This window comes from Chiloscyllium plagiosum, unplaced genomic scaffold (assembly GCF_037043375.1).
Source record: "Chiloscyllium plagiosum isolate Xiang-an unplaced genomic scaffold, Cpla_swu_hap1 HiC_scaffold_15, whole genome shotgun sequence".
Classification (NCBI taxonomy): Eukaryota; Metazoa; Chordata; class Chondrichthyes; order Orectolobiformes; family Hemiscylliidae; genus Chiloscyllium; species Chiloscyllium plagiosum.
Genome location: NW_028270153.1, coordinates 56,775,071 through 56,799,180, shown reverse-complemented (window position 1 = coordinate 56,799,180; position 24,110 = coordinate 56,775,071). Strand labels below are relative to the sequence as shown.

The following is a 24,110-nucleotide window of genomic DNA, read 5'->3' as shown; positions in this document are numbered from 1 at the left end:
TGTCCCACATGTTAAGGCTTGTCTAGAATGGAGTTTTTTCCAATGCACTGTGAAGCCAGATTTCAGAAATTCTGAAATAAAACAAAGTGCTGGAGAAACTCAGTATCTCAGGCAGCCTAATGCAACCTAATGCCAAAAGCATGGGTTCAATTCCAGCTCTGGCTAAAGCTACCATGGTTAGCATATTAAATTCAACATGACTCTTCTGTTTCTCTATTCACAGATACTGTCAGAACTGTTGACTTTCTCCAGCATTTTCGGTTTTGTTTTTAATTTCAGATCTCCAGCGTCCCCAGTACATTACACTTCTTCAAAAGATAATGTGACAGATTTTCTGGAATCTCAGTACTTTATTAATTGAATATGGAGTATTTCTAATGTTCTGAGAAATTGCACATTGCCACTGTATTCTCACTGAATTAAAGAGATTGTCTGAAGCTCCATAGCCAGAGTACAAGTCATAGACTATAGTATGATTCTGGTCTTCTGGGGATTAGAGGTATTGGAGCCCAGTGTTATCTTCTCTGAAATGGAAAAGTTAAAATAGAGCAGAGTCTGATCTTCAACTATCTCCTTGTTAATCAGTAATGTGGGACTGTGCCAGGTCCCCTATCACCTACTCTACACAGCCCTCAGATTCCATTCAATTTTTCTGTCAACTACAGTTACATCCAAAAAAGACTTTTGAGCAAAAATCAAACCAAACTAGATCAATAGTATGGAGTCCTATTACTAACACTTGGAACTTGTCCATGCCAAAATGATATGAGTGATAGTCAGAAGGTCATTCCTCCAATTAATGTAGCCTTTGCTACAAGAAGAAATAAATAATTTATTGTAAGATTATCAGTGAAGGAATTCTTGAATATTTCTCACTCAAGGATCAAAACAGCATCACTGGGCATAAGGTTTCGTTGGATTATTTTTTCAAATTGTAAATAATTATGACTTAAATCTGCATTCAACATGTTCACATAACATCACCAATTGAAGCTATCATAGCTGACGTATCCAACAAACACTGACAATCTCACTTTACTTAAAATAGAGGTTTGAATTCCTCAATTGCTGGACATCTGAACACGTAATTGTCAAAATATACTTCAGTGATGCATTATTTGTCACTAATATTTACTTTAAGTTGATAAACACAGCAAATGGCACCAACCTTGCTCACAACTAAACAGACCAGCTTGGATCAGAGGCTGCCAACCTCAGGGGAGAGGTTGAAATGGAGGGTCCGTCATGGTAGCGTTAGCCAGAGCTGGAATTGAACCCATGCTTTTGGCATTAGGTTGCATCCCAAACTAGACATCCAGACAAGGTCCCAGATTGGCTTCTCACCAAAAGTGAGCACTGGTGGAGATGCCCAGTGTGCAGACAATACATGAATGTTTGTATTAGAAGGCTCCTGCCTGGCTGCAGCCACAACAGTCTGGGCTTATTTTGGCCACAAATCCTAACCATAATGTTACCATATTTTCTTTTTTTTTTGCTTATTTTAGTGAAAGTGTAAAACTATAAACCGATGCCCTAATTATACTGAAATCTATCTTTTCTGTGAATTAGCAGGAGTATGAACAAACCTTAATCTGTAAACTGCTTATCAACCATCAAGTGAAGTGTAGTTCCAATATAACTCTTCACGGTAAATGAAGATCCAACTGTGGAATCATGGGCTTTCTGATCAACACAGACCCGATGAAATTCACCCACAATATTCTGATCCTTGATATAAGTGATGTAAAAAAGGTGTGACACAATCAGGTTTTTAACAATCACTTCACACCATTCACTATGTCCCTTTGTTGAAGTGCAAACAATTTTTCTTCAAGAACGCCTTTAAAATGGTAGAGGACTTCATTATTTTTCCCTCTGGGCCCAATAGTTTCACTGCCCAGCTGTCAGAAAGAGATATCATTTTAGTTTAAATTGCTTTGCAGATACTTTTCACATTCCTCAACCAGAGAGAAAACAGTTACATTTTATGAATAGCATCATATCTGAGGAGTCAATAAGTAGGTATCTGCAGTTAAAATACACCATTCTGTCCCATTCTCTATGCAGTATACATTTATCCCTTTCTGTGCCAGCTGTAGCATGGAAATTAGTCCATTTACTTTAGTTCTCTGTAAATTAGTTCTTTACTCATTTTTTTTCCTTTCTTGCAAGCTTCTACTGGCTAAGGATTGTGTTGACAGTCAGAAGAAATCTCTGAAGCTCAAATTATAACTCGCCTCTATCTTGGTGAAAATGTGAAGGAAACTAAAACAAAACATTGGACAGGCTGCACGGCATTATTGTAAGGAAACAACATGTAGATAATAGATTAATGCTGCTTAGCCTTTTATAAACTTAATCAATTTATTCCATCTACCTTTGACAATTGCCAGGACATCAAACTATCATTTAATATGCAGTCCAATTCATGTGGGACCTTGTAGAGGTTTATAAAATCATGAGGGACATAGATAAGGTGAATAGCGAAGGTATTTTCCCTGGAGTGGGGGAGTTCAAACTAGATTGCAATTTTTAAGATGAGAGGAAAAAGATTTAAAAGGGACCTGAAGGGCAACTTTTTCGCGCAGACGATGGTTCATGGAATAAACTGCCAGAGCAAGCGATAGATGCAGGTTTGGTTACAGCATTTAAAAGACATTTGGACAGGTACATGCACAGGAAACATTTAGAGAAATATGGGCTAAATGCAGGCAAAAGGGACTAGTTTAATTTGGGAAACTTGGTCAGTATGGATGAGTTGGATGGAAGGGTCTGTTTCCATCCTCTATGACTCTATAATTGTTCAAACAATTGTATTTAAGCTTTCATTAGGCAAAGGATTAGGAAACATTTCAAACTCACAGTAGATAGTTTTTTTATGCCTTCTCCAAACTATTGCATTTATTTTTCTATTCGCCTTTTGTTGTACTTTTGTGCTATTCAGCTTCGCATGCTGCTCTGCTTCAGGTGGATACAGCGAGGAGAAACGGAGCCTTTTAATTCTTGAAAGATTGCAATGCCTCTATTTAACATCAATACACAAATAAATTTTCCAGCAGCTTAGTGTTCCCACTAACAAGAGAGATCTTGGAGATTCAAGATGGCGGCGACTCAGCAAGTCTGAGTCTGTAGTGCTCTGCCCAAGACTCAGGCAAAATGGGCTGCCCGCCTCCACCACACCTACCAAATAATTTAAAATAACTTTTATGTAATACAGCTAGTCATTTTGCACCAAACTTAAGTAGTTTGGTGCTTTGTTAAAATGACTAAAGAATGCCCGCAGCTCGCAACACATAGGAACCCCTCCCCAGCTGCAGCAGGGGCGTCCGCAGCCATCCCAGGGGACTTACCTACGGTGGCGAGCCTTGTTGCAGTGAGTTCCAAGCTTGAAGAGAAGATCGATGCCTTTATAGAAGAGTCTAGGAGCAGGTGGGAATCGCTCTCGGTCGCGCTGCAAAAGCACGATCGAGACATAGAAAAAATTGAACATTGAGTCAGAGGGACAGAGCTAAAGGCTGCGACCTCTGAGGCTACTGCAGAATCGGCCATGGGTCAGGTCCGGACTCTCGAACAGCAAGTCCAGGCCTTAGAAGATCACATTGACAACCTCAAGAATCGAGGTCGCTGAAAAAATATTCGTTTGCTGGGCCTTCCCAAACGGGAAGAGGAAGGCCACCTAGAGTGTTTCTGGAGCAGTGGCTCCTTCAGATGTTGAAGCTGGAGGCTGGATCAGGGCAGGTAAGGGTAGAATGGGCCCACCGGGTTGCAATACGCAGGCCCGGGTCGGACCAGCGCCCCCGCCCGGTCCTGATCCGGCTGCAGTGCTACAGAGAGAAGCAAACGCTCCTGGAAGCCTCCAGAAATCTTGGGAAAGATTTCCAAGCCATGACTTACAAAGGATCCAAGATTATGCTGTTTCAGGATTTTTTTCCCAGCTTTGGTCTGCAAGAGGAGGGTGTTTGATGAAACGAAGAAGCGTTTAAGGGATTTAAACATACAATACCCCCTGCGCTACCAGCGATGCTACATATTAGCCATGAAGGGTCCATCTATAACCTCGGATCGCCGGAGAAGGCCAAGGATTAGATTAGATTACATTAGATTACATTACAGTGTGGAAACAGGCCCTTCGGCCCAACAAGTCCACACTGCCCCGCCGAAGCGCAACCCACCCATACCCCTACATCTACCCCTTACCTAACACTACGGGCAATTTAGCATGGCCAATTCACTTGACCTGCACATCTTTGGACTGTGGGAGGAAACTGGAGCACCCGGAGGAAACCCACGCAGACACGGGGAGAATGTGCAAACTCCACACAGTCAGTTGCCTGAGGCGGGAATTGAACCCGGGTCTCTGGCGCTGTGAGGCAGCAGTGCTAACCACTGTGCCACCGTGCCGCCCACCAAGGAATTTTTGGACTCTCTTAAATAAATTGTAAGAGTTAATTCGTGTGGTGAATGATGTTGTTCTGCACCCTCCCCTTCCCCAGCTTACCCTTTTTTTTCTCTTATTACCTTTATTGCTTAATATTATCTCTGGGGGGTAGGGAGGGGGGCTTATTTGTTTTCCACTTTGCGATTTTCCTTTTTTTTATATATATAGGCCAGGTGGTCTAGTTGATTCAGGTGAGGAGGGGTATCTGCCTTGTCCTACCTTATCTCTTTATTTTAGAGCGGGTTGTTTCCCCCTATTCATTATTAATAATTAATTATTAGCTGCTTAATTAATTAATAATTAATTATTATCTAAAATAATTAATTATTATCTGCTGAGACTGTAATTTTATAGTTTTATATGTTTATAGGTGTTGGTGTGGGTGGGGGAGTAGGGTACTCACTGTCAACTTTAGCTTTATAGTACACTTGAATTTTCTTTATTTTATTATGGGGTGCCTGGGTTGAGGGTGGGGCACTGGTTGGGAGAGGACATGATGGGTTTCGGAAAGGAAGTGATGCCCCCTGGAAACAAGGGGGAAAATCTCCATTTAAATAGGTTTTACATTTTTTTCTATTTAGAAATAGTTTTTTATTATATTGGTGTGATGTATTAAAGAATCTCTATTTTTGTGAATTTTCTATGGGCTATGCTTGGGGTGTTTTGGATGGGGTTTCTCCTCCCGGGGGGTCTCGGACTTGCCTGGACGATTATGGTTAGTCATTCGATTAAATGGTGCACCTGGAATGTCAAGGGGAGTAATTCACCAGTCAAAAGGAAGAAAATACTATCAAACCTCAAAAAAGAAAGGGTTGATATAGCTCTCCTACAGGAGGCACACTTATTCGATAAAGAACACTTGAAATTACAACGGGGTGGATTTGATCAGGCCTTCTTTTCTTCTTTCAGCTCAAAAAGTAGGGGAGTAGTCATTCTTAGTCAGAAAAATTTCCCTTTCAAAATCCTAAGTCAGATAAAAGATGAATCAGGACAACATATACTGATTATGCCTTTATAAATGGAGAGGAATATGGGATTTTAACCCCGTATTGTCCCCAGCACATCCTTTCAAATTTATAATGGAAGCCTTCTCCAAACTGATGGCTCTCAGTGCTCATCATACAATTATACGGGGAGATTTAATTGCATTATGGACCTGGAGATAGACAGGATACCTAAGAGTACTGTGGGTGTTTCGCCCAGATCCAGACAATTGGCGGATTTGAATAAAGAGTTAGGATTAACAAATGTGTGGAGGTGCCTCCACCCGCAAGGCAGAGATTTCTTTTTTTACTCTAATCCACATAAGTGTCACACTAGAATTGATATGATTTTTTGCCCCCTCAACCTTTTTGAATTCCATATCATCCTGAAAAATAGGTAATATAATAATTTCTGATCACACTGCTGTGTATATGGAAATCAAGACTAGGAACAATGAGGCATCCCCCTGACATTGGCATATGGATTCTTTCTTAATGAAGGATAGTAAATTTGTAAAATATTTTTCTCAAGAATTTAAAACGTTTTTGTAAATGAATTCAGGTACGGCTAGTAACCCGTCAATGATGTGGGAGACTATTAAAGCTTATGCGCAGGGTCTGATCATTTCATACTCGGCGACCCAGAAAAAACTATAGGGAGAACAACAGCGTCTACTTGAGGCTCGCTTAATAGCAGCTGAAACAGCGTACGTTGATAGACCTTCTATTGCTAAATTACAAAGGATTACGGCCCTTAGGACAGTCCTGAATACCGCACTTACCCAAACGGCAAAGAGGGAAATATTATTTGCAAAGCAAAGATTATATGAATTTGGCAATAAACCTGGTAGATACTTAACATTTCTCGCAAGGAAAAAAAGGCCCCTCAAACTATCACATCCATCAGGGAAGGTGCTGGTACTCTGACTCATGATCATAAAAGGATCAACACAATCTTCAGAAAGTTTTATTCTGATTTGTATAAATCGCAGCATTGTGAAGATAGAGCCAGGAGGATGCAGTCCTTTTTTAAAAGCCTGGCCTTTCTGGACTTAACCCCAGAACAGGTATCGGTCCTGAATGCTCCCCTAACAACCCAGGAAATACTTGACACAATCGGGCAGCTTCAGAGCAGTAAGGCACCTGGCCCAGATGAATTTCTGGTTGAATTCTACAAAGAGTTTATAGGAGTATTAGCTGGTCCACGTATGGACATGTACAACTACACATATAGTCAGGGCTGCCTCCCGTCTTCACTGAACGAGGCGAATATCTCCCTTATTCTCAAAAAAGGAAAGGACCCAAAAGATTGCGCATTATACAGACCAATATCCTTGCTAAATGTAGATTTTAAAGTTCTTTCTAAAACATTAGCATTGAGGCTGGAAAGGGTATTGCCATATATCATAAAAGAGGATCAGACGGGATTTATCAAGGGCCATAGATCATCTAATAATAGTAGAAGGGTTTTGAATGTGATTCAAGTCTGTCATCTGGAAAAAATACCGGGAATAGTAGTCTCATTGGACGCAGAGAAGGCATTCGACAAGGTTGAAGGGTCATACCTGTTCTACACATTGGAAAGGTTTGGCGTTGGAAAGATATTTGCTAAATGGGTCTCAACATTGTATAATGATCCCAAAGCAGTTGTGATCACCAATGGATTAGGCTCAGATAGCTTTAGTGTGGGTAGGGGCTGCTGTCAGGGATGTCCTCTCTCACCGTTGCTATTCACGCTAATAATTGAGCCAATAGCGGATGCTATACGGGCTGACTCTAATATAATGGCCCCAAGAGTTGGTACAGGTAAACATAAAATTACCCTTTATGCAGATGATGTTCTCCTTTTTCTTAGTAATCCTCTGATGTCTGTGCCTCGCTTAATCCAAGTTAGAACATAGAACATAGAACGTAGAACAGAACAGCACAGAACAAGCCCTTCAGCCCACGATGTTGTGCCGACCATTGATCCTCATGTATGCACCCTCAAATTTCTGTGACCATATGCATGTCCAGCAGTCTCTTAAATGTCCCCAATGACCTTGCTTCCACAACTGTTGCTGGCAATGCATTCCATGCTCTCACAACTCTCTGTGTAAAGAACCCGCCTCTGACATCCTCTCTATACTTTCCCCCAACCAGTTTAAAACTATGACTCCTCGTGTTAGCCATTTCTGCCCTGGGAAATAGTCTCTCACTATCGACTCTATCTATGCCTCTCATTATCTTGTATACCTCAATTAGGTCCCCTTTTTTCTCCAATGAAAAAAGTCCGAACTCAGTCAACCTCTCTTCATAAGATAAGCCCTCCAGTCCAGGCAGCATCCTGGTAAACCTCCTCTGAACCCTCTCCAAAGCATCCACATCTGGACGCAGTATTCCAAGTGCAGTCTAACCAAAGTTTTATAGAGCTGTAACAAGATCTCACAACTCTTAAACTCAATTCCCCTGTTAATGAAAGCCAAAACACCATATGCTTTCGCAAGGTTTGTGAAGGTTTGTAGCTCAGGTTGAGGTTTAGAGTGTAGGTTTGCTCGCTGAGCTATAGGTTTGATATCCAGACGTTTCATTACCTGGCTAGTTAACATCATCAGTGGCGACCTCCAAGTGAAGCGAAGCTGTTGTCTCCTGCTTTCTATTTATATCTTTCACCTGGATGGGGTTCCTGGGGTTTGTGGTGATGTCATTTCCTGTTCGTTTTCTGAGGGGTTGATAGATGGCATCTAGATCTATGTGCTTGTTTATGGCGTTGTGGTTAGAGTGCCAGGCCTCTAGGAATTCTCTGGCATGTCTTTGTTTAGCCTGTCCCAGGATAGATGCGGTGTCCCAGTCGAAATAGTGGTTTTTTTCATCCGTGTGGAGGGCTATGAGGGAGAGGGGGTCGTGTCTTTTTGTGGCTAGCTGGTGTTCATGTATCCTGGTGGCTAACTTTCTTCCTGTTTGTCCTACGTAGTGTTTGTGGCAGTCCTTGCCTGGAATTTTATAGATGACGTTGGTTTTGTCCATGGGTTGTACTGGTTCTTTTAAGTTTGTTAGTTTTTGTTTGAGAGTGTTGGTGTGTTTGTGTGCTACTAGGATTCCGAGGGGTCTCAGTTGTCTGGCTGTCATTTCTGAAACATCTTTGATGTATGGTAAGATGGTTAGGGTTTCTGGCTGTGTTTGGTCTGCTTGTTGTGGTTTGTTCTTGAGGAATCTGCGCACTGTATTATTTGAGTATCCGTTCTTCTTGAATACGTTGTATAGCTGGTTCTCCTCTGTTTTCCGAAGTTCGTCTGTGCTGCAGTGTGTGGTGGCTCGTTGGAATAGTGTTCTGATACAGCTTTGTTTGTGTGTGTTGGGATGGTTGCTGGTGTAGTTAAATATTTGGTCAGTGTTTGTCGGTTTTCTGTATATGCAGGTTTGTAATTCTCCCTTGTCCTTTCTTTCTACTGTGACATCCAGAAATGCAAGTTTGTTGTCAGTTTCTTCCTCCTTGGTGAACTTTATGCCTGTGAGGGTGTTGTTGATGAGGTTAAATGTCTCTTCTATCTTATTTCGTTTTGTGATGACAAAGGTGTCATCTACGTAGCGAACCCAGATTTTTGGTTTGATGATTGGTAGGGCTGTTTGTTCTAGTCTTTGCATTACCGCTTCTGCTATGAATCCTGATAGCGGAGATCCCATGGATGTGCTGTTGGTATGTTTGTAGACTATGCTGTTGAAAGTGAAGTAGCCATCATGTAGCCACCAGGATACACGAACACCAGCTGGTCACAAAAAGACACGACCCCCTCTCCTTCATAGCCCTACACACGGATGAAAAAAACCACCATTTCAACTGGGACAACACATCTATCCTGGGACAGGCTAAGCAAAGACATGCCAGAGAATTCCTAGAGGCCTGGCACTCCAACCACAACGCCATAAACAAGCACATAGATCTAGATGCCATCTATCAATCCCTCAGAAAACGAACAGGAAATGACATCACCACAAACCCCAGGAACCCCATCCAGGAGAAAGATATAAATAGAAAGCAGGAGACAACAGCTTCGCTTCACTTGGAGGTCGCCACTGATGATGTTACCTAACCAGGTAATGAAACGTCTGGATATCAAACCTACAGCTCAGTGAGCAAACCTACACCCGAAACCATATGCTTTCTTAACAACCCTGTCCACTTGGGTGGCCATTTTAAGGGATCTATGTACCTGCACACCAAGATCCCTCTGTTCCTCCACACTGCCAAGAATCCTATCCTTAATCCTGTACTCAGCTTTCAAATTCGACCTTCCAAAATGCATCACCTCGCATTTATCCAGGTTGAACTCCATCTCCACCTCTCAGCCCATCTCTGCAGCCTGTCAATGTCCCACTGCAGCCTACAACAGTCCTCTATACTGTCAACGGCACCTCCAACCTTTGTGTCGTGTGCAAACTTGCTGACCCATCCTTCAATCCCCTCATCCAAGTCATTAATAAAAATTATAAACTGTAGAGGCCCAAGTACAGAGCCCTGTGTAACACCACTCACCACTGATTTCCAGGCAGAATTTTTTCCTTCTACTACCACTCGCTGCCTTCTGTTGGCCAGCCAATTCTGTATCCAGACAGCTAAGTTCCCCTGTGACCCATTCCTCCTGACCCTCTGAATGAGCCTACCATGGGGAACCTTATCAAATGCCTTGCTGAAGTCCATATACACCACATCCACAGCTCGACCCTCATCAACCTTTCTAGTCACATCCTCAAAGAACTCAATAAGTTTTGTGAGGCATGACTTGCCCCTCACAAAACCATGTTGACTGTGTTTAATCAAGCCATGCTCTTCCAGATGGTCATAAATCCTATCCCTCAGAATCCTTTCTAACACCTTGCAGACGACGGACGTGAGACTTACTGGTCTGTAATTGCCAGGGATTCCCTATTTCCTTTCTTGAAGAGAGGAATTACATTTGCCTCTCTCCAGTCCTCAAGTTATTAATATATTTAGTGCATTCTCAGGTTACAAAATTAATTTCTCAAAATCGGAGGCCATGCCGATGGGTGGCCTTGATAGTATGTCCCACTTATTGCACGGATCCCACTTTCCCTTTTGGTGGTCTCTAGAGGGTTTCTTATATTTAGGCATTTTTATCACCCCAGTATTTGGCCAGCTATACAAGGTCAATTTTGTGCAGGATTAGGCAGGACCTTCAATGTTGGGGGGACCTTCCAATTTCCTGGCTAGGTAGAATAGATCTAATTAAACTGAATGTCTTGCCCCCCATCTCTTATACCCTATGAGAATGCTCCCGGTGATGCTGCCGAGGCCGGCACTGCGCAAATTTTATGCTTGGCTGGTTCTTTCATCTGGAATCATAGACGGCCCCTCATTAAGTTAAGGAAGCTACAGCTTCCACAGGCAAGGGGAGGGCTGGATTTTCCAGAATTTAGGAAGTATCAGCTGAGTTCCCTGTTAAGCTACATAGCCAATTGGGTCTCGTCTGAACCGCAATCAATCTGGCTGGACATTGAGGTTTCTCAAGTAAAGTGCCCTCTTATTAACCTCTTATTTTTAGATAAGATGAAAATCATTATGGACCACTCTAAAAACCCTATAGTATTAAACACAATTATTAAAGCCTGGAATATAATGCGGCAAAACGAGGATAATTCACATAAAACATCTCCCTATACTCCTATAGTGGGGGCATGGGGTTTTCAACCGGGGCTCACAGAAGCCACATTCAAATCCTGGAGGTCCAGGGGGATTTCCTGTTTAGGGGATTTGTTTGAGGAGGGGGTCCTGATGTCTTTTGAACAGCTGCATCAGAAATTTGGATTACCCAATGGAGACCTCTTTCAATACTTCCAAATTCAAGATTACATACAGAAGAAGACTACGCTATTAGATAGTCTTTATAAATCAGATAGAGAACGTAGAGTGTTGTGGCCAATGGGTGTACCCTCGGTCAGCATTCTTTATCATTTATTACATAATGAAGTGTCGGAAGACATGGACCGCCTGCTGAGAACATAGGATCAGTAATTGGGGCTGGAAATTTCTACAGAAATATGAGATGACATCTGGGAAAATGCCAGAAAAATCTCCATTTGTAACAGAACCCAGGCCATTCAGTTAAAGATACTCCATAGGGCTCATACAGCACCGGAACGATTGGCAAAACTTAGGGCAGGAGCATTTCTAATGTGTCCCAAATGTAAAACAGAGGTGGGCACTCTTACACACTGCTTATGGACATGCCATAAGATCCACAAATACTGGACCAAAAGTAGCAAATGCCTTGACAGAAATCTTGGCAACGGAAATTAGAGCAGATCCACTATCTCTTCTCTTGGGCTCCTCGAGCTTACCTTCTCTGGATGTGCACGGGAGGAAATTATTTTCCATTCTCTCCTTTTGCACAAGGAAAAATGTCTTAGTAAACTGGGTGGCTGAGGGCACAGATTAATCATGGAATGTATTCCCCTTGACTTCCTTACAAATATGGTGCACCAAAAAACTGAATTATTCTATAAAATATGGCAGCCCTTCTTGAATTACATAGATACAGATATTTCGGCCATTTTGTCAAGGGCTTTCATCGAGCTGAGGTAATGGTCCTGGCTGGTCCGGGTCCCCTTGGGGGAGGAATCCCGCATGAATACCGGTTTTATTATGATTTGATGTTAATTCATTCCGAGCATGTACTTCACTATTTAATTACTATGTTATCCTTTTTTCTTTCTCTTGAGTAATGTAAGATATTTGATCATACACTCTGGTTAGTTATAGCTTAGATTAGTAGTGAGTTGAGTTTTGTCTTTTTTTTTCTCTGTATCTCTTCTTTTTGTTTGACAGGTTTTGGCTATTATTTATTTAAGATTTAATTGTATATTAGTGTTTGTACTTGTGTTTTTTTATTTGTAAGCTTGTAAAACATGTTAAATTTTCAATGAAAATATCTATTAAAAAATAAAAGAAAAAGAGAAATCTTCAATAACAAACATCACTCAAAAAGGTAAAGTGCCAAGCCATCCAAACTGTTTCATGATGAAACTACTGCCTTATAATTGTCAACTGAAAAGTGACCATGACCTATCGGGATACACACTGCAGCAACGAGTTTAGCACTGAATGTTTCAGGCCATTTGTTAAACAAATATCATGTAGACTGAAGCAGCAGTAATGCACACATCATTGGCTTTAAATATTTCAATTAATTTTTAACTAGATACACAAGTATCTGTATCCTACACCATTTCAATCTCACCTGTGTTCCAATCAAGGTGTTCATTCAATCATATGCAATACATAGGTTCCCTGTGAAGTCTCACTTTGGTCTGTAGACATCCAGTTAATGTTGATCTCCATTCTCAGCCAACATCTTGCCTCCTTCCATTGTAGCAAAGATTACGCAAAATAGAACCACCACCATGACATACAGAACCATATAAATTCTGGGCAGATCACAACAACAGTGCTTCACCCAACACTGAGGGTGTCACCCAGTTGGGGGAAATGAAGCGTATGCAAAAAAATCAACCTGCTTGGTGAACCAACCAACAACTTCAATCACAACCCAAGCTACAGATCTTCACAGATACCTTAATTATGCTGCCTTTTAATAACTATCTACTCCAGCACTTCCAATCAATCATTCTGTATGTTCTTGTCTGAAGCTTGTCAGTTTAACCAAACCTTCACCACTGGTACCATCAATTCATGCGGCAAAGTTCTCAAGGCCTATGAGAAGCTCTGCCATGTAACATTTGCCATCTCTAACGCATTAAAGGTGAATTAGCCCATTAAAATGTACCAAATCCATCATGCCAAGTACAGCAAAGATAACTTGCAGAACAATTAATCTTCTTCCTACTGTTGCTAAATAGTTTCATTATATTTATGTCACATCCTCAACATCACATGATAAGGGAATAGTTTACACCTTACATGTTAATAATAAAAGTGCAGAAGAATACTGTTCCATCAAACTAAGAGCAACTGAAACAACTAAAAAACAATTTCAGCAGTGCATTAGCTCAAATTATGCAGGAAAGTGTGCATAACCCTGTTACATTTTTGTGGCCAACTTCATTTTGATAAAATATTTTAATACTTTAAATCGCATTGCTCATACAATTCTCTCAAATTACACTTGATTGAATTTGTTTAACAGGAGTCAGCTCCTTTCCCCTTCTGCTCTGCAAAATGATAACCTGTGACAAAATACCTCACCCATAAGTACAAAAAGAGACACTAAATGAAAACTTTCATATGCAATATGTAAATATTTGTGTGTTCATATATTTAGAGAATATACCTTAAGGCCACCAAGGTATATTTTCTTAATATTTGAACACACAAATATTTAATCTTTACAGTCAACACTCCTTACACAACACCCACAGGTAAAAATTCTTATACTGTTAAAAGATCAAAACCAGCAACAATCAGATTAATGTAATACCTTTGCAAATTTATGTCTGGTTTAGTCAAATGGGATGCAAAATACTAAATAAAAAAGTCTATAATAACATATTTAAAGGCAAACAATCAGTTTGTATCCTCCCTTCATCAACTCAGAATGTTCGAACTGTCTAAACAGCATCCTACCCAGACCCACACCCTTACCCTATCTCTATCACCCTACATGTCTCACGGCTAATCTACCCAGCCTACACACTATGGGCAATTTAGCCTGGCCAATCCATCTAATCTGCACATCGTTGGACTGTGGGAGGAAACTGGAGCACCCAGAGGAAACCCACACAGACACGGGGATAGGTTGCACAAGGATGGAATCTTACTCGGGTCCCTGGTGCTGGGAGGCAGCAGTGCTAACCATTGAGCCACTATGTCGCAACATTTTGTTTTAAAATATCTTACAAGAAGTGCCAGTATTATTATGAAAGCCAACACTAAATACCACAGAATTAGACTGGGTTTTAATATTGAAATCTGTTAAATATTACCAAGAATACTATCAGGGATACCACACAACTAGTTTAATGAGGTTTGAAACATAGAATTAGGAATTTCATGGCAAAAAGCTTTGATCTTGTAAAGAGTATATTTAATGTTAAAGAACAGTCACCTGGGTGTTGAAAGGACAGAACCATCAAATTACCTGCCTTTAGATCTGGTACTATATAAAGCAACTAAATACTGACAAACCCCATAAATCTTTACTTCCTGCTACAGAATCACTGTTAATCTAATTCGGAAACAAGGTCACTGTCAACAAAATGTGTTCTGCTGTAGTTAGCTCTTTCAGAATTCTTGGCAGACATACTTAGCTTATTTTGACATGTGAAAAATAATCACTTACCAGAGGGTGTTTCTAGCATTTTGCTTGTCTGTATATACAAAACTGGTGCAGGAGAGGCAGCTGCCCCTTTTCTACCATCTCTTACCCATTGCCCCTCTCCCAGTAATGCAACTGCAAAGGTCGGCATGGTAACCATATGCTAGATTTTCTCTCCTCTGTCACCCTCACAGTTTATAAAAAGAAATCAACCCAAGATAGCCTTGGAGTGGAATCATGTGACTCATTCATGTATTTTAGCACAGCTTGTTCCATTCTCACCTGCTTCACTGTGGAATTAAGTCTTTTCTTCACGTCGATTAAATTTTTAAAAAAATATCAGGAGAATAAAAATTGCAACCAGTGAAATTCGATTACTAGAATATGGTGCACTTAGTTGTAATAGGACAACAACCCATGTAAGAATGGAAAAGCAGGAGTAGGCCATTCAGCCCTTTGAACCTGTTCCACCATTCAATTAGATCGTAATGGGAGGTCATGCTGCAGCTGTGCAGGATATTGGTTAGGCCACTTCTGGATTACTGCATTCAACTCCGGTCTCCCTACAATGGTAAGTGTTTTTTTTATTTATTTGTGGGACCTGGGTGTCGCTGTCTGGCCAGCATTTATTGCCCATCCCTAGTTGCCCCTTGAGAAGGTGGTGGTGAGCTGCCTTTTTGAACCGCTGAAGTCTACTTGCTGTGGGTTGACCCAAAATGCCATTATGGAGGGAATTCCAAGATTTTGACCCAGTGACAGTGAAGGAACAGTGATATCTCTCTAAATCAGGGTGATGAGTGGCTTGGAGGGGAACTGGAAGATGGTGATGTTCACATATGTCTGCTGCCCTTGTCTTTCCAGATAGAAATGGTCATGAATTTGGAAGGTGTTGTCTGAGGATCTTTGGTGAATTTCTTTGATGTTGTGAAACTTGAAAGGGTTCACAAAAGATTGACAAGGGTTCAAGGTTTTCTAAGAAATGGAGAGGCTGAATAGATTGGGGCTATTTACCCAGGAGTATCGGAGGCTGAGGGGTGACCTTTTAGAAGTTTGTAAAATCATGAGGGGCATGGGGCCAATTTTGACGGTATTAGGCAAGAACTTTCGAAAGCTGATTGGAGGCAGATGTTCGCAGGTAAAGGGACGGCTGGAAAATGGGAAGCCTTCAGAAATGAGATAACAAGAATCCAGAGAAAGTATATTCCTGTCAGAGTGAAAGGGAAGGCTGGTAGGTATAGGGAATGCTGGATGACTAAAGAAATTGAGGGTTTGGTTAAGAAAAAGAAGGAAGCATATGTCAGGTATAGACAGGATAGATCGAGTGAATCCTTAGAAGAGTATAAAGAAAGTAGAAGTATACTTAAGAGGGAAATCAGGAGGGCAAAACAGGGACATGAGATAGCTTTGGCAAATAGAATTAAGGAGAATCCAAAGGGTTTTTACAAATATATTAAGGGCAAAAGGGTAACTAGGGAGAGAATAGGGCCCCTCAAAGATCAGCAAGGCAGCCTTTGTGTGGAGCCACAGAAAATGGGGGAGATACTAAATTAATATTTTGCATCAGTATTTACTGTGGAAAAGGATATGGAAGATATAGAGTGTAGGGAAATAGATGGTGACATCTTGCAAAATGTCCATATTACAGAGGAGGAAGTGCTGGATGTCTTGAAACGGTTAAAAGTGGATAAATCCCCAGGACCTGATCAGATGTACCCGAGAACTCTGTGGGAAGCTAGAGAAGTGATTGCTGGGCCTCTTGCTGAGATATTTGCATCATCGATAGTCACAGGTGAGGTGCCGGAAGACTGGAGGTTGGCAAACGTGGTACCACTGTTTAAGAAGGGTGATAAGGACAAGCCAGGGAACTATAGACCGGTGAGCCTGACCTCGGTGGTGGGCAAGTTGTTGGAGGGAATCCTGAGGGACAGGATGTGCATGTATTTGGAAAGACAAGGACTGATTTGGGATAGTCAACATGGCTTTGTGCGTGGGAAATCATGTCTCACAAACTTGATTGAGTTTTTTGAAGAAGTAACAAAGAAGATTGATGAGGGCAGAGCAGTAGATGTGATCCATATGGTCTTCAGTAAGGTGTACAACAAGGTTCCCCATGGGAGACTGATTAGCAAGGTTAGATCTCATGGAATACAGGGAGAACTAGCCATTTGGATACAGAACTGGCTCAAAGGTAGAAGACAGAGGGTGATGGCGGAGAGTTGTTTTTCAGACTGGAGGCCTGTGACCAGTGGAGTGCCACAAGGATCGGTGCTGGGCCCTCTACTTTTTGTTATTTACATAAATGATTTGGATGCAAGCATAAGAGGTACAGCTAGTAAGTTTGTAGTTGACACCAAAATTGGAAGTGTAGTGGACAGCGAAGAGGGTTACCTCAGATTACAACAGGATCTGGACCAGATGGGCCAATGGGCTGAGAAGTGGCAGATGGAGTTTAATTCAGATAAATGCGAGGTGCTGCATTTTGGGAAAGCAAATCTTAGCAGGACTTATACACTTAATGGTAAAGTCCTAGGGAGTGTTGCTGAACAACGAGACCTTGGAGTGCAGGTTCACAGCTCCTTGAAAGTGGAGTTGCAGGTAGATAGGATAGTGAAGAAGGTGTTTGGTATGCTTTCCTTTATTGGTCAGAGTTTTGAGTACAGGAGTTGGGAGGTCATGTTGCAGCTGTACAGGACATTGGTTAAGCCACTGTTGGAATATTGCGTGCAATTCTGGTCTCCTTCCTATCGGAAAGATGTTGTGAAACTTGAAAGGGTTCAGAAAAGATTTACAAGGATGTTGCCAGGGTTGGAGGAGCTGAGCTACAGGGAGAGGCTGAACAGGCTGGGGCTGTTTTCCCTGGAGCGTCGGAGGCTGAGGGGTGACCTTATAAAGGTTTACAAAATTATGAGGGGCAAGGATAGGATAAATAGACAAAGTCTTTTCCCTGGGGTCGGGGAGTCCAGAACTAGAGGGCATAGGTTTAGGGCGAGAGGGAAAAGATATCAAGGAGACCTAAGGGGCAACGTTTTCACGCAGAGGGTGGTATGTGTATGGAATGAGCTGCCAGAGGATGTGGTGGAGGCTGGTACAATTGCAACATTTAAGAGGCATTTGGATGGGTATATGAGTAAGAAGGGTTTGGAGGGATATGGATCGGGTGCTGGCAGGTGGGACTAGATTGGATTGAGATATCTGGTCGGCATGGATTGGTTGGACCGAAGGGTCTGTTTCTATGCTGTACATCTCTATGACTCTATGATAGGGTGATAGCCAAGGCCTTTTCCCTGGTGTGAGGGAGTCCAAAACTAGAGGGCATAGATTTAAGGTTAGAGCAGAATGATTCAAAAGGGATCTAAGGCATAATATTTTCACACAGAGGGTACTGTGTGTATAGAATGAGCTGCCAGAGGAAGTGGTGAAGGCTGATACAATTACCATATTTAAAAGGCATCTGGATGGGTATACGACTAGGAAAGGTTTAAAGGGGTATGGGCCAGATGCTGGAAAATAGAATTACATTAATTTAGAGTATCTGGTCAGCATGAAGGAGTTGGACTGAAGGGTCTGGTTCTGTGCTGTACAACTCTATGACTATGACTCTATAACTGACCAATATCGGTATTGGTTGCTTTTATTTTAAACTTTGGTGTGGCCTAACCGCCGTTGAGCTGAGGCCTCAATGCTGTGTGAAGAAATCTTGTGGGGAAAAGAAGCCTTATAAAATACATTAATGCAAAGCCTCAGCATTTGCCTACCATCTGTACCCATCCCCACCCTCAGTGCAATGTCACATTTATGGTTGAACACAAAATTGAACACAATTTGGAAAGCATTGCACTGATAACAACTGAGTGGAAAGAGTTCCTCAATCTTTGTCACACAATGTCCCTTACACCAAAACACTCACGTCCATTGTATTTGTCAAACAGTTTGACTGCGTTGTATTTGCCTCAAAGTTGGTTCCACATTTATTTTTTTACAAGTCAGCAGCTTGATGATTCATTCGTGATTTTGAAAATGTTTATCACATTTCCGAGTAGCCTCATTTATCCTCTCCGTTCTACTGAAGCTTTGATCCCTAGCAACCCCATAAGGCTTTAAGATCTAGGAACAGAAGTAGGCCATTCAGCCCAATTAGCCTGTTTCACCATTCAATGAGATCGTGGGTTATCTAATAATTACAACTGTGCTTTAGTTGTTCTTCCCCACAATTGATGATTCCCTGATTAAAAATCTGTCTGTCCCACCCTTAAATATATTTAACAACCCACAACCTCTGCAAACCCTTGTTGTAATGATTTCCAGACTCATTAACCTTTGGGAGAAGAAATTCCTCCTCGTCTAGGCCTTAAATGAGTGACCCCCCTTACTCTTGGCTTTTGCCCTCTGGTCCAAGACAGTCCAGTGAGGGCAAACAGTCTCTCAGCAAAGAAATTTTGAAGAAGATTCCCTGAGAAGAACCTCAAATGTTTCAAAAAGGTTGCCTCCCATTCTTCAAAATTCCAATGAGTACAGGCCCAAACTATTCAACCCCATAAGAATATCCTTCCATTCAAAGAATACCCTTCTGTACCTCGGATCAACCAAGTGAACCTTCTATGAACTGTCTCTAATGCTAGTCTATGGACCTTAAAAAGGGGGACCAAAACTATTCACAATATTCTAGTTGTGGTTCAACTGCTGCCTTGTATAGCTTTGATGCGGAGCTTCTAGTGTTGGACTGGGGTGGACAAAGTTAGAAATCACATGACACCAGGTTATAATCCAACAGGTTTATTTGAAATCATAAGCTTTCAGAACGCAGCCCCTTCCCCAGGTGCAGTAAGAGAGAAGAGCACACAGTCACAGAATGTATAGGCAGAGAGATCAAGTGCAGAGAGATCAAAAGATCATAGAATGGTGAGGATGGAGTGTGAAATATTAAGTCTCTGCAGGTGACCAGAGTGTCAAATGATGTAAATAGAGTGTCAACAGCTGAATAACATGTGAAGGGTTGATCTATAATCTGATGAATCAAGATTAGAGTGGTGCTGGAAAAGCACAGCAGGTCAGGCAGCATCCGAGGAGCAGGAAAATCAACATTTTGGGCAGGAGCTCTTCATCAGGAAGGGCTCCTGATAAAGGGCCCCTGCCCAAAATGTCAATTTTCCTGCTCCTCAGTTGCTGCCTGACCTGCTGTGCTTTTCCAGCACCACTCTAATCTTGACTCTGATCTCCAGCATCTGCAGTCTCACTTTCACTTATAATCTGATGAAATGAGGTGGAGAGATAATTACAAAAAGTTAAAAAATAAGGAGATGCTGGAAACAAACTCAATGACTGGAATAACATGATAAGTGTAAGAGTCACATGCTGAGGGTCTAACCAAAGTCATAAGTTAATCCAAAACTGTACAAACTAATTAAGGTAGAGATATCTAAAATCATCAAGGTGACATTGTCAAAACAGGACAGTAAGGAAGATTTTACTGATACAGAACAGTGTGGTGTGGTCACTTGTAGAGCAACATGAACCCAAGCTCACAGTTGAGGCTGTCTTCCTGGATACGGAACATGGCTATCAGCTTCTGCTCAGTGATTCTGTGTTGCTGTGTATCATGAAGTCTGCCTTGGCAGGATGCTTATGTGTAACATAGGAAAACGTTTTCCTCTCCCCATTGAGCTTAGATTTCAGAATACTTCAGGTAAAGTCCCAGAACATGACTTCAGGAGCCCAACGTGCTCTCGCCCTCTTCCAGCTTTCCTTGGAACAGTTTGCAAATTCAGCATGAAACCCCCATAGTAGGCTGGAGGGAAGTAGTGGAGATAACTGAAAAGAGAATTCATAACCTTTTTAAATCACGGATTTCTTTGTTTGCAAAAGTAATCACATTCCAAATTCACCAGAGTCACTGAGGTGAATGCACAGGTTTCTCCTTTGCAGCTGACAAGTTGAAAAATCCTTAACCAGTTCCATTGAAGAGCATCAGTTCTGCCCAGTGAGAGGCTGCTGTTCTAAGCACTTATTCTTTCACAGAGTGTCAAGAATTAGTAAAAAAAACTCACACAACACCAGCTTACAGTCCAACAGATTTATTCGGAAGCACTAGCTTTCGGAACGCAGCTCCTTCATCAAGCAGTTGTGGTAAATAAGACCATAAGACACAGAATTTAGAGCAAAAGATTATAGTGTCATGCAACTGAAATGATATATTGAACAAACCTAGTTTGTTGTTGTCTTTCATCTTTTAGAATGGTTTACAGGTTTCAGTTCATTAATATGTAAATCCCAGAACTTCTTTTAAGTCACTTTCTCGACATAACCTAAGGTTTTATAACAAAAGATAACATCTCAGCTCAGACAATGCATTAAAGGTGTGAGGTTAGTCTGTCTGTATCCCAATTTTGAGGCAGACTGGTTCTATTTCCAAAATGGAATTTACAAAATATTACATGGATTGACTGCCTGCAGTTTGTGCATGTTTTCAGCAAAATAGAATGTATCTGTAAATATAATTCTGCAAATACAAATTCACCTCATAGACTTATATGTGTGTGTATGTGTTTGTGTGCATGAGGGAGAGATAGAGGGAGAGAGAGAGAGAGAGAAAATGTGTACGTGAGTGTGTGAGTGTGAGTGCACATAAGTTTGTGTTTGTGTGTTTGAAAGCTTGATAAAGTGTATGCATGGGTGTGATGGAGTATAAGCCTGTGAGAGGTCGTGTATGTGGATATCTGTGTGGGGGATATCCGTGTGTGTGCATGAAAGAGAGTGTGTGTATGAGAGAGGGTCTGCGTGAGTGTGAGTATGTGAGAGTGCGTGAGACAGGGAGAGAGAGAGTGAGAGAGTGTATAGTGTAGTGGGGTCACCTATAGTGCGACTTGAACTCAAGGTCCCAGTTGAGGCCTTCCCCATGGGTACCGAATTTGGTTATCAGCCTCTGCTCAGCCACTTTGCATTGTTGCCTGTCCTGAAGTCCATCTTGGAGGGTGGTCACCTGATGATCCAAGGCTGAATGTCCCTGTCCACTGAAGTTTTCCCCGACTGGGAGGGAACACTCCTGCCTAGTGAATGTTGTGCAGTGTACATTCATCCGTTGTGATAGCATCTGCTTGGTCTTACCAATGTACCATGCGGCGGAGATTCCTTGTTTGCAGCGTATGAGATAGACAAAGTTAGCCAAGTCACATGAGTACCTGCTGCGTTTACGGTGGATGGTGTCCCCATGGGTAATGGTGGTACCCGTGTTGACACTCTGATACATCTTGCAGTGGTTGCCATGACAGGGTTGCGTGGTGTTGTGTTGATGTTGTCCTGAAGGCTAGGCAGTTTACTGTGAACAATGATCTGTTTAAAGTTTGGTGGTTGTTTAAAGAGGAGAAGTGGAGGCATAGGGAAGGTCTCAGCAAGATGTTCATCCTCGTCGGTAATGTGGTGCAGGCTGCGAAGAACATGGTGTAGTTTTTCGGCTCTCTTACACACAAACCCTTACATACTCACACAATCACGCCGACCCTCTCTCATACACATATTCTCTCCCATACACACACACACATACACCCCCCACACATACACCCACGCAAACACCGTCTCACAGGCTTATATTCCATCACACCCACACACACACTTTACCAAGCTTTCACACATGCAAACACACACTCTCTCATGAGCACTCACACTCACATGCTCTCTCTCTCATGCACATGCACACGCATATAATTCTATGGGGTGCATTTGTATTTGCAGAATTTTATTTGCAGATACATTCTATTTTGCTCAAAAAAATGCACAATCTGCAGGCAGTCAATATATGTAATATTTTTTAAATTCCACTTTGGAAATACAGGTAGAACCAGTCTGACTCAAGATTGGGATACAGAGAGACTCTGACCTCACCCCTTTAATTCATTGTCTGAGCTGACCTCACCTTTTGTTATAAAATCTTGTTATCTCAAGAAGGTGATGTAAAAGAAGTTCTGGCATTTACATATTAATGAACCGAAACCTCAACCCATTCTGAAAGGTGAAAGACTTAGTAACACTCCAGGTTTGTTCAATGTATCATTTCAGTTGCGTGACACCATAATCTTTTGCTATAAATTCTGTATTTTTTGGTCTTATTCTCCGCAACCACCCTGATGAAGAAGCAGTGTTCTGAAAGCTAGTGCTTCCAAATAAACCTGTTGGACTATAACCTGGTGTTGTGTGATTTTTAACTTTGTCCACCCCCAGTCCAACACCGGCTCCTTCGCATCACATCAGGTGTTAGTTAGCACAGTGTTCTAAGCAGCAGGTTTACAATCTAAAGTAACTCCAACAGTGTGCTTTCAATTCCTGTACCACTTGAGGTTATCATGAAGGGCTTTCCTTCTCAACCTCTCCCTTTGCCTGATTTTCATGTTAAATTATCAGCTGTTGTCTCTCCCTAATGAGGGCAGCCCAAGATCCCATAGCACTGTGGGTGACTGTTAGTTTTCCATCACTGCTTGATAAGTGATTGCCAAAATCTTTGAAGGCACTCACTTGTTTAGCACATCACGAGCTGTCACAGACTAACCTGCTTCCAACCTTTACTGGGTACAGATCACACCATCATCACTATCAGCATCAAAAAACACCATCTCCTCAATAACCTGCCCTTCACATGAACAGAGAGGATGTACACTGAGATCCAGCTCCAACGTGAAGACTGGTAGACATTTATAACTCCATTCTATAAATGGCAATTGATGTGACATTAATCATCTAATGTTCTTGTGACGTTAGTGGCCACTTTTTCAATAGCCCATTCTCTAGCAATTTGAGGGCTGTCTATTTTCCTTGTAACATCAAAGGTTGGGACTTCAATGCTTGATTCAGTTACTAGGTCATGATTGGTGACATTCGTAGTCAATCTGGAGATGTGACATTGATAGGGGACGCTAAGATCATTTTCAGGATGTGGATTATGTTGCAGTAGAGGCTATGGGATTTCAGACCAGTGTGTGGTAAATCAGGCAAATTGATAGAATTAAGTCACAGGTCAGCCATGTTCTCATTGAATGATAGCAAAACAGACTTGAGCAGTTAAATGACCTATTCCTTTGTAAAATACACCATTCTCAGGTTAAATAAAAATGGATTGAAATGGTTTGGCAGCATTGGCACCAAGACCAAAACAACCAAGGAAAGACAGCAACCTTTTGAAAATCAAAATTCATGCCTTAAAGATTTCATTTACACACTGAGAGAAAATGAGGTTGAAAGCAAGGCAGGCTTTTTCATAAGCTATCTTAATAACAGAAAATGGAAAGAATTTATTGCAAAGTCCACTCTTTTCAGCAATATGACACCAGAGTTTGTACTAAAAGCTGCTGAGCTTCATCACAGATATACTTCAAGGAAGGTGACTATGTGGAAGCAAACCATACATTCAGTCACTGCACTGCACAGTCTGTTGGA

The 24,110-nt window shown here is 41.7% G+C and overlaps 2 protein-coding genes across 4 annotated transcripts in view; both read right to left on the bottom strand.

Moving 5' to 3' along the window:
- Positions 1-24,110, bottom strand: part of LOC122559948 (solute carrier family 12 member 5-like) — a 1,091,443-nt gene that overhangs the window by 1,037,159 nt on the left and 30,174 nt on the right. The window contains exon 1 of one of the 3 annotated variants that reach the window (XM_087994967.1): positions 14,715-14,821. The exons of the other annotated variants lie outside the window; for them this stretch is intronic. Coding sequence (XP_087851093.1) covers positions 14,715-14,733 — 19 coding nt within the window. The 5' untranslated portion in view covers positions 14,734-14,821. Of the gene's footprint in view, positions 1-14,714; positions 14,822-24,110 lie in introns of those variants that run through there. 3 annotated transcript variants of the gene reach the window in all.
- On the bottom strand, positions 1,796-12,757 carry LOC148147664 (uncharacterized). Its single transcript, XM_087994592.1, has 5 exons — positions 12,721-12,757; positions 8,242-8,909; positions 3,760-3,942; positions 3,351-3,451; positions 1,796-1,901 (listed from the first exon to the last, which is right to left on the bottom strand). Exons 1-5 carry the CDS (start codon positions 12,755-12,757, stop codon positions 1,796-1,798), a joined length of 1,095 nt encoding a protein of 364 aa, XP_087850718.1.

What these genes read in the sequence shown, in the direction of transcription:
- LOC148147664 (XM_087994592.1), bottom strand. Translation starts at nt 12,757, where the DNA reads ATGGAGATCAACATTAACTGGATGTCTACAGACCAAA. An exon ending in GGCCTGCGTATTGCAACCCG is followed by an intron (nt 3,452 to 3,759) that starts GTGGGCCCATTC and finishes GTGCTTTTGCAG; the next exon opens with CGCGACCGAGAGCGATTCCC. An exon ending in AACAAGGCTCGCCACCGTAG is followed by an intron (nt 1,902 to 3,350) that starts GTAAGTCCCCTG and finishes TCTTTCTGACAG; the next exon opens with CTGGGCAGTGAAACTATTGG.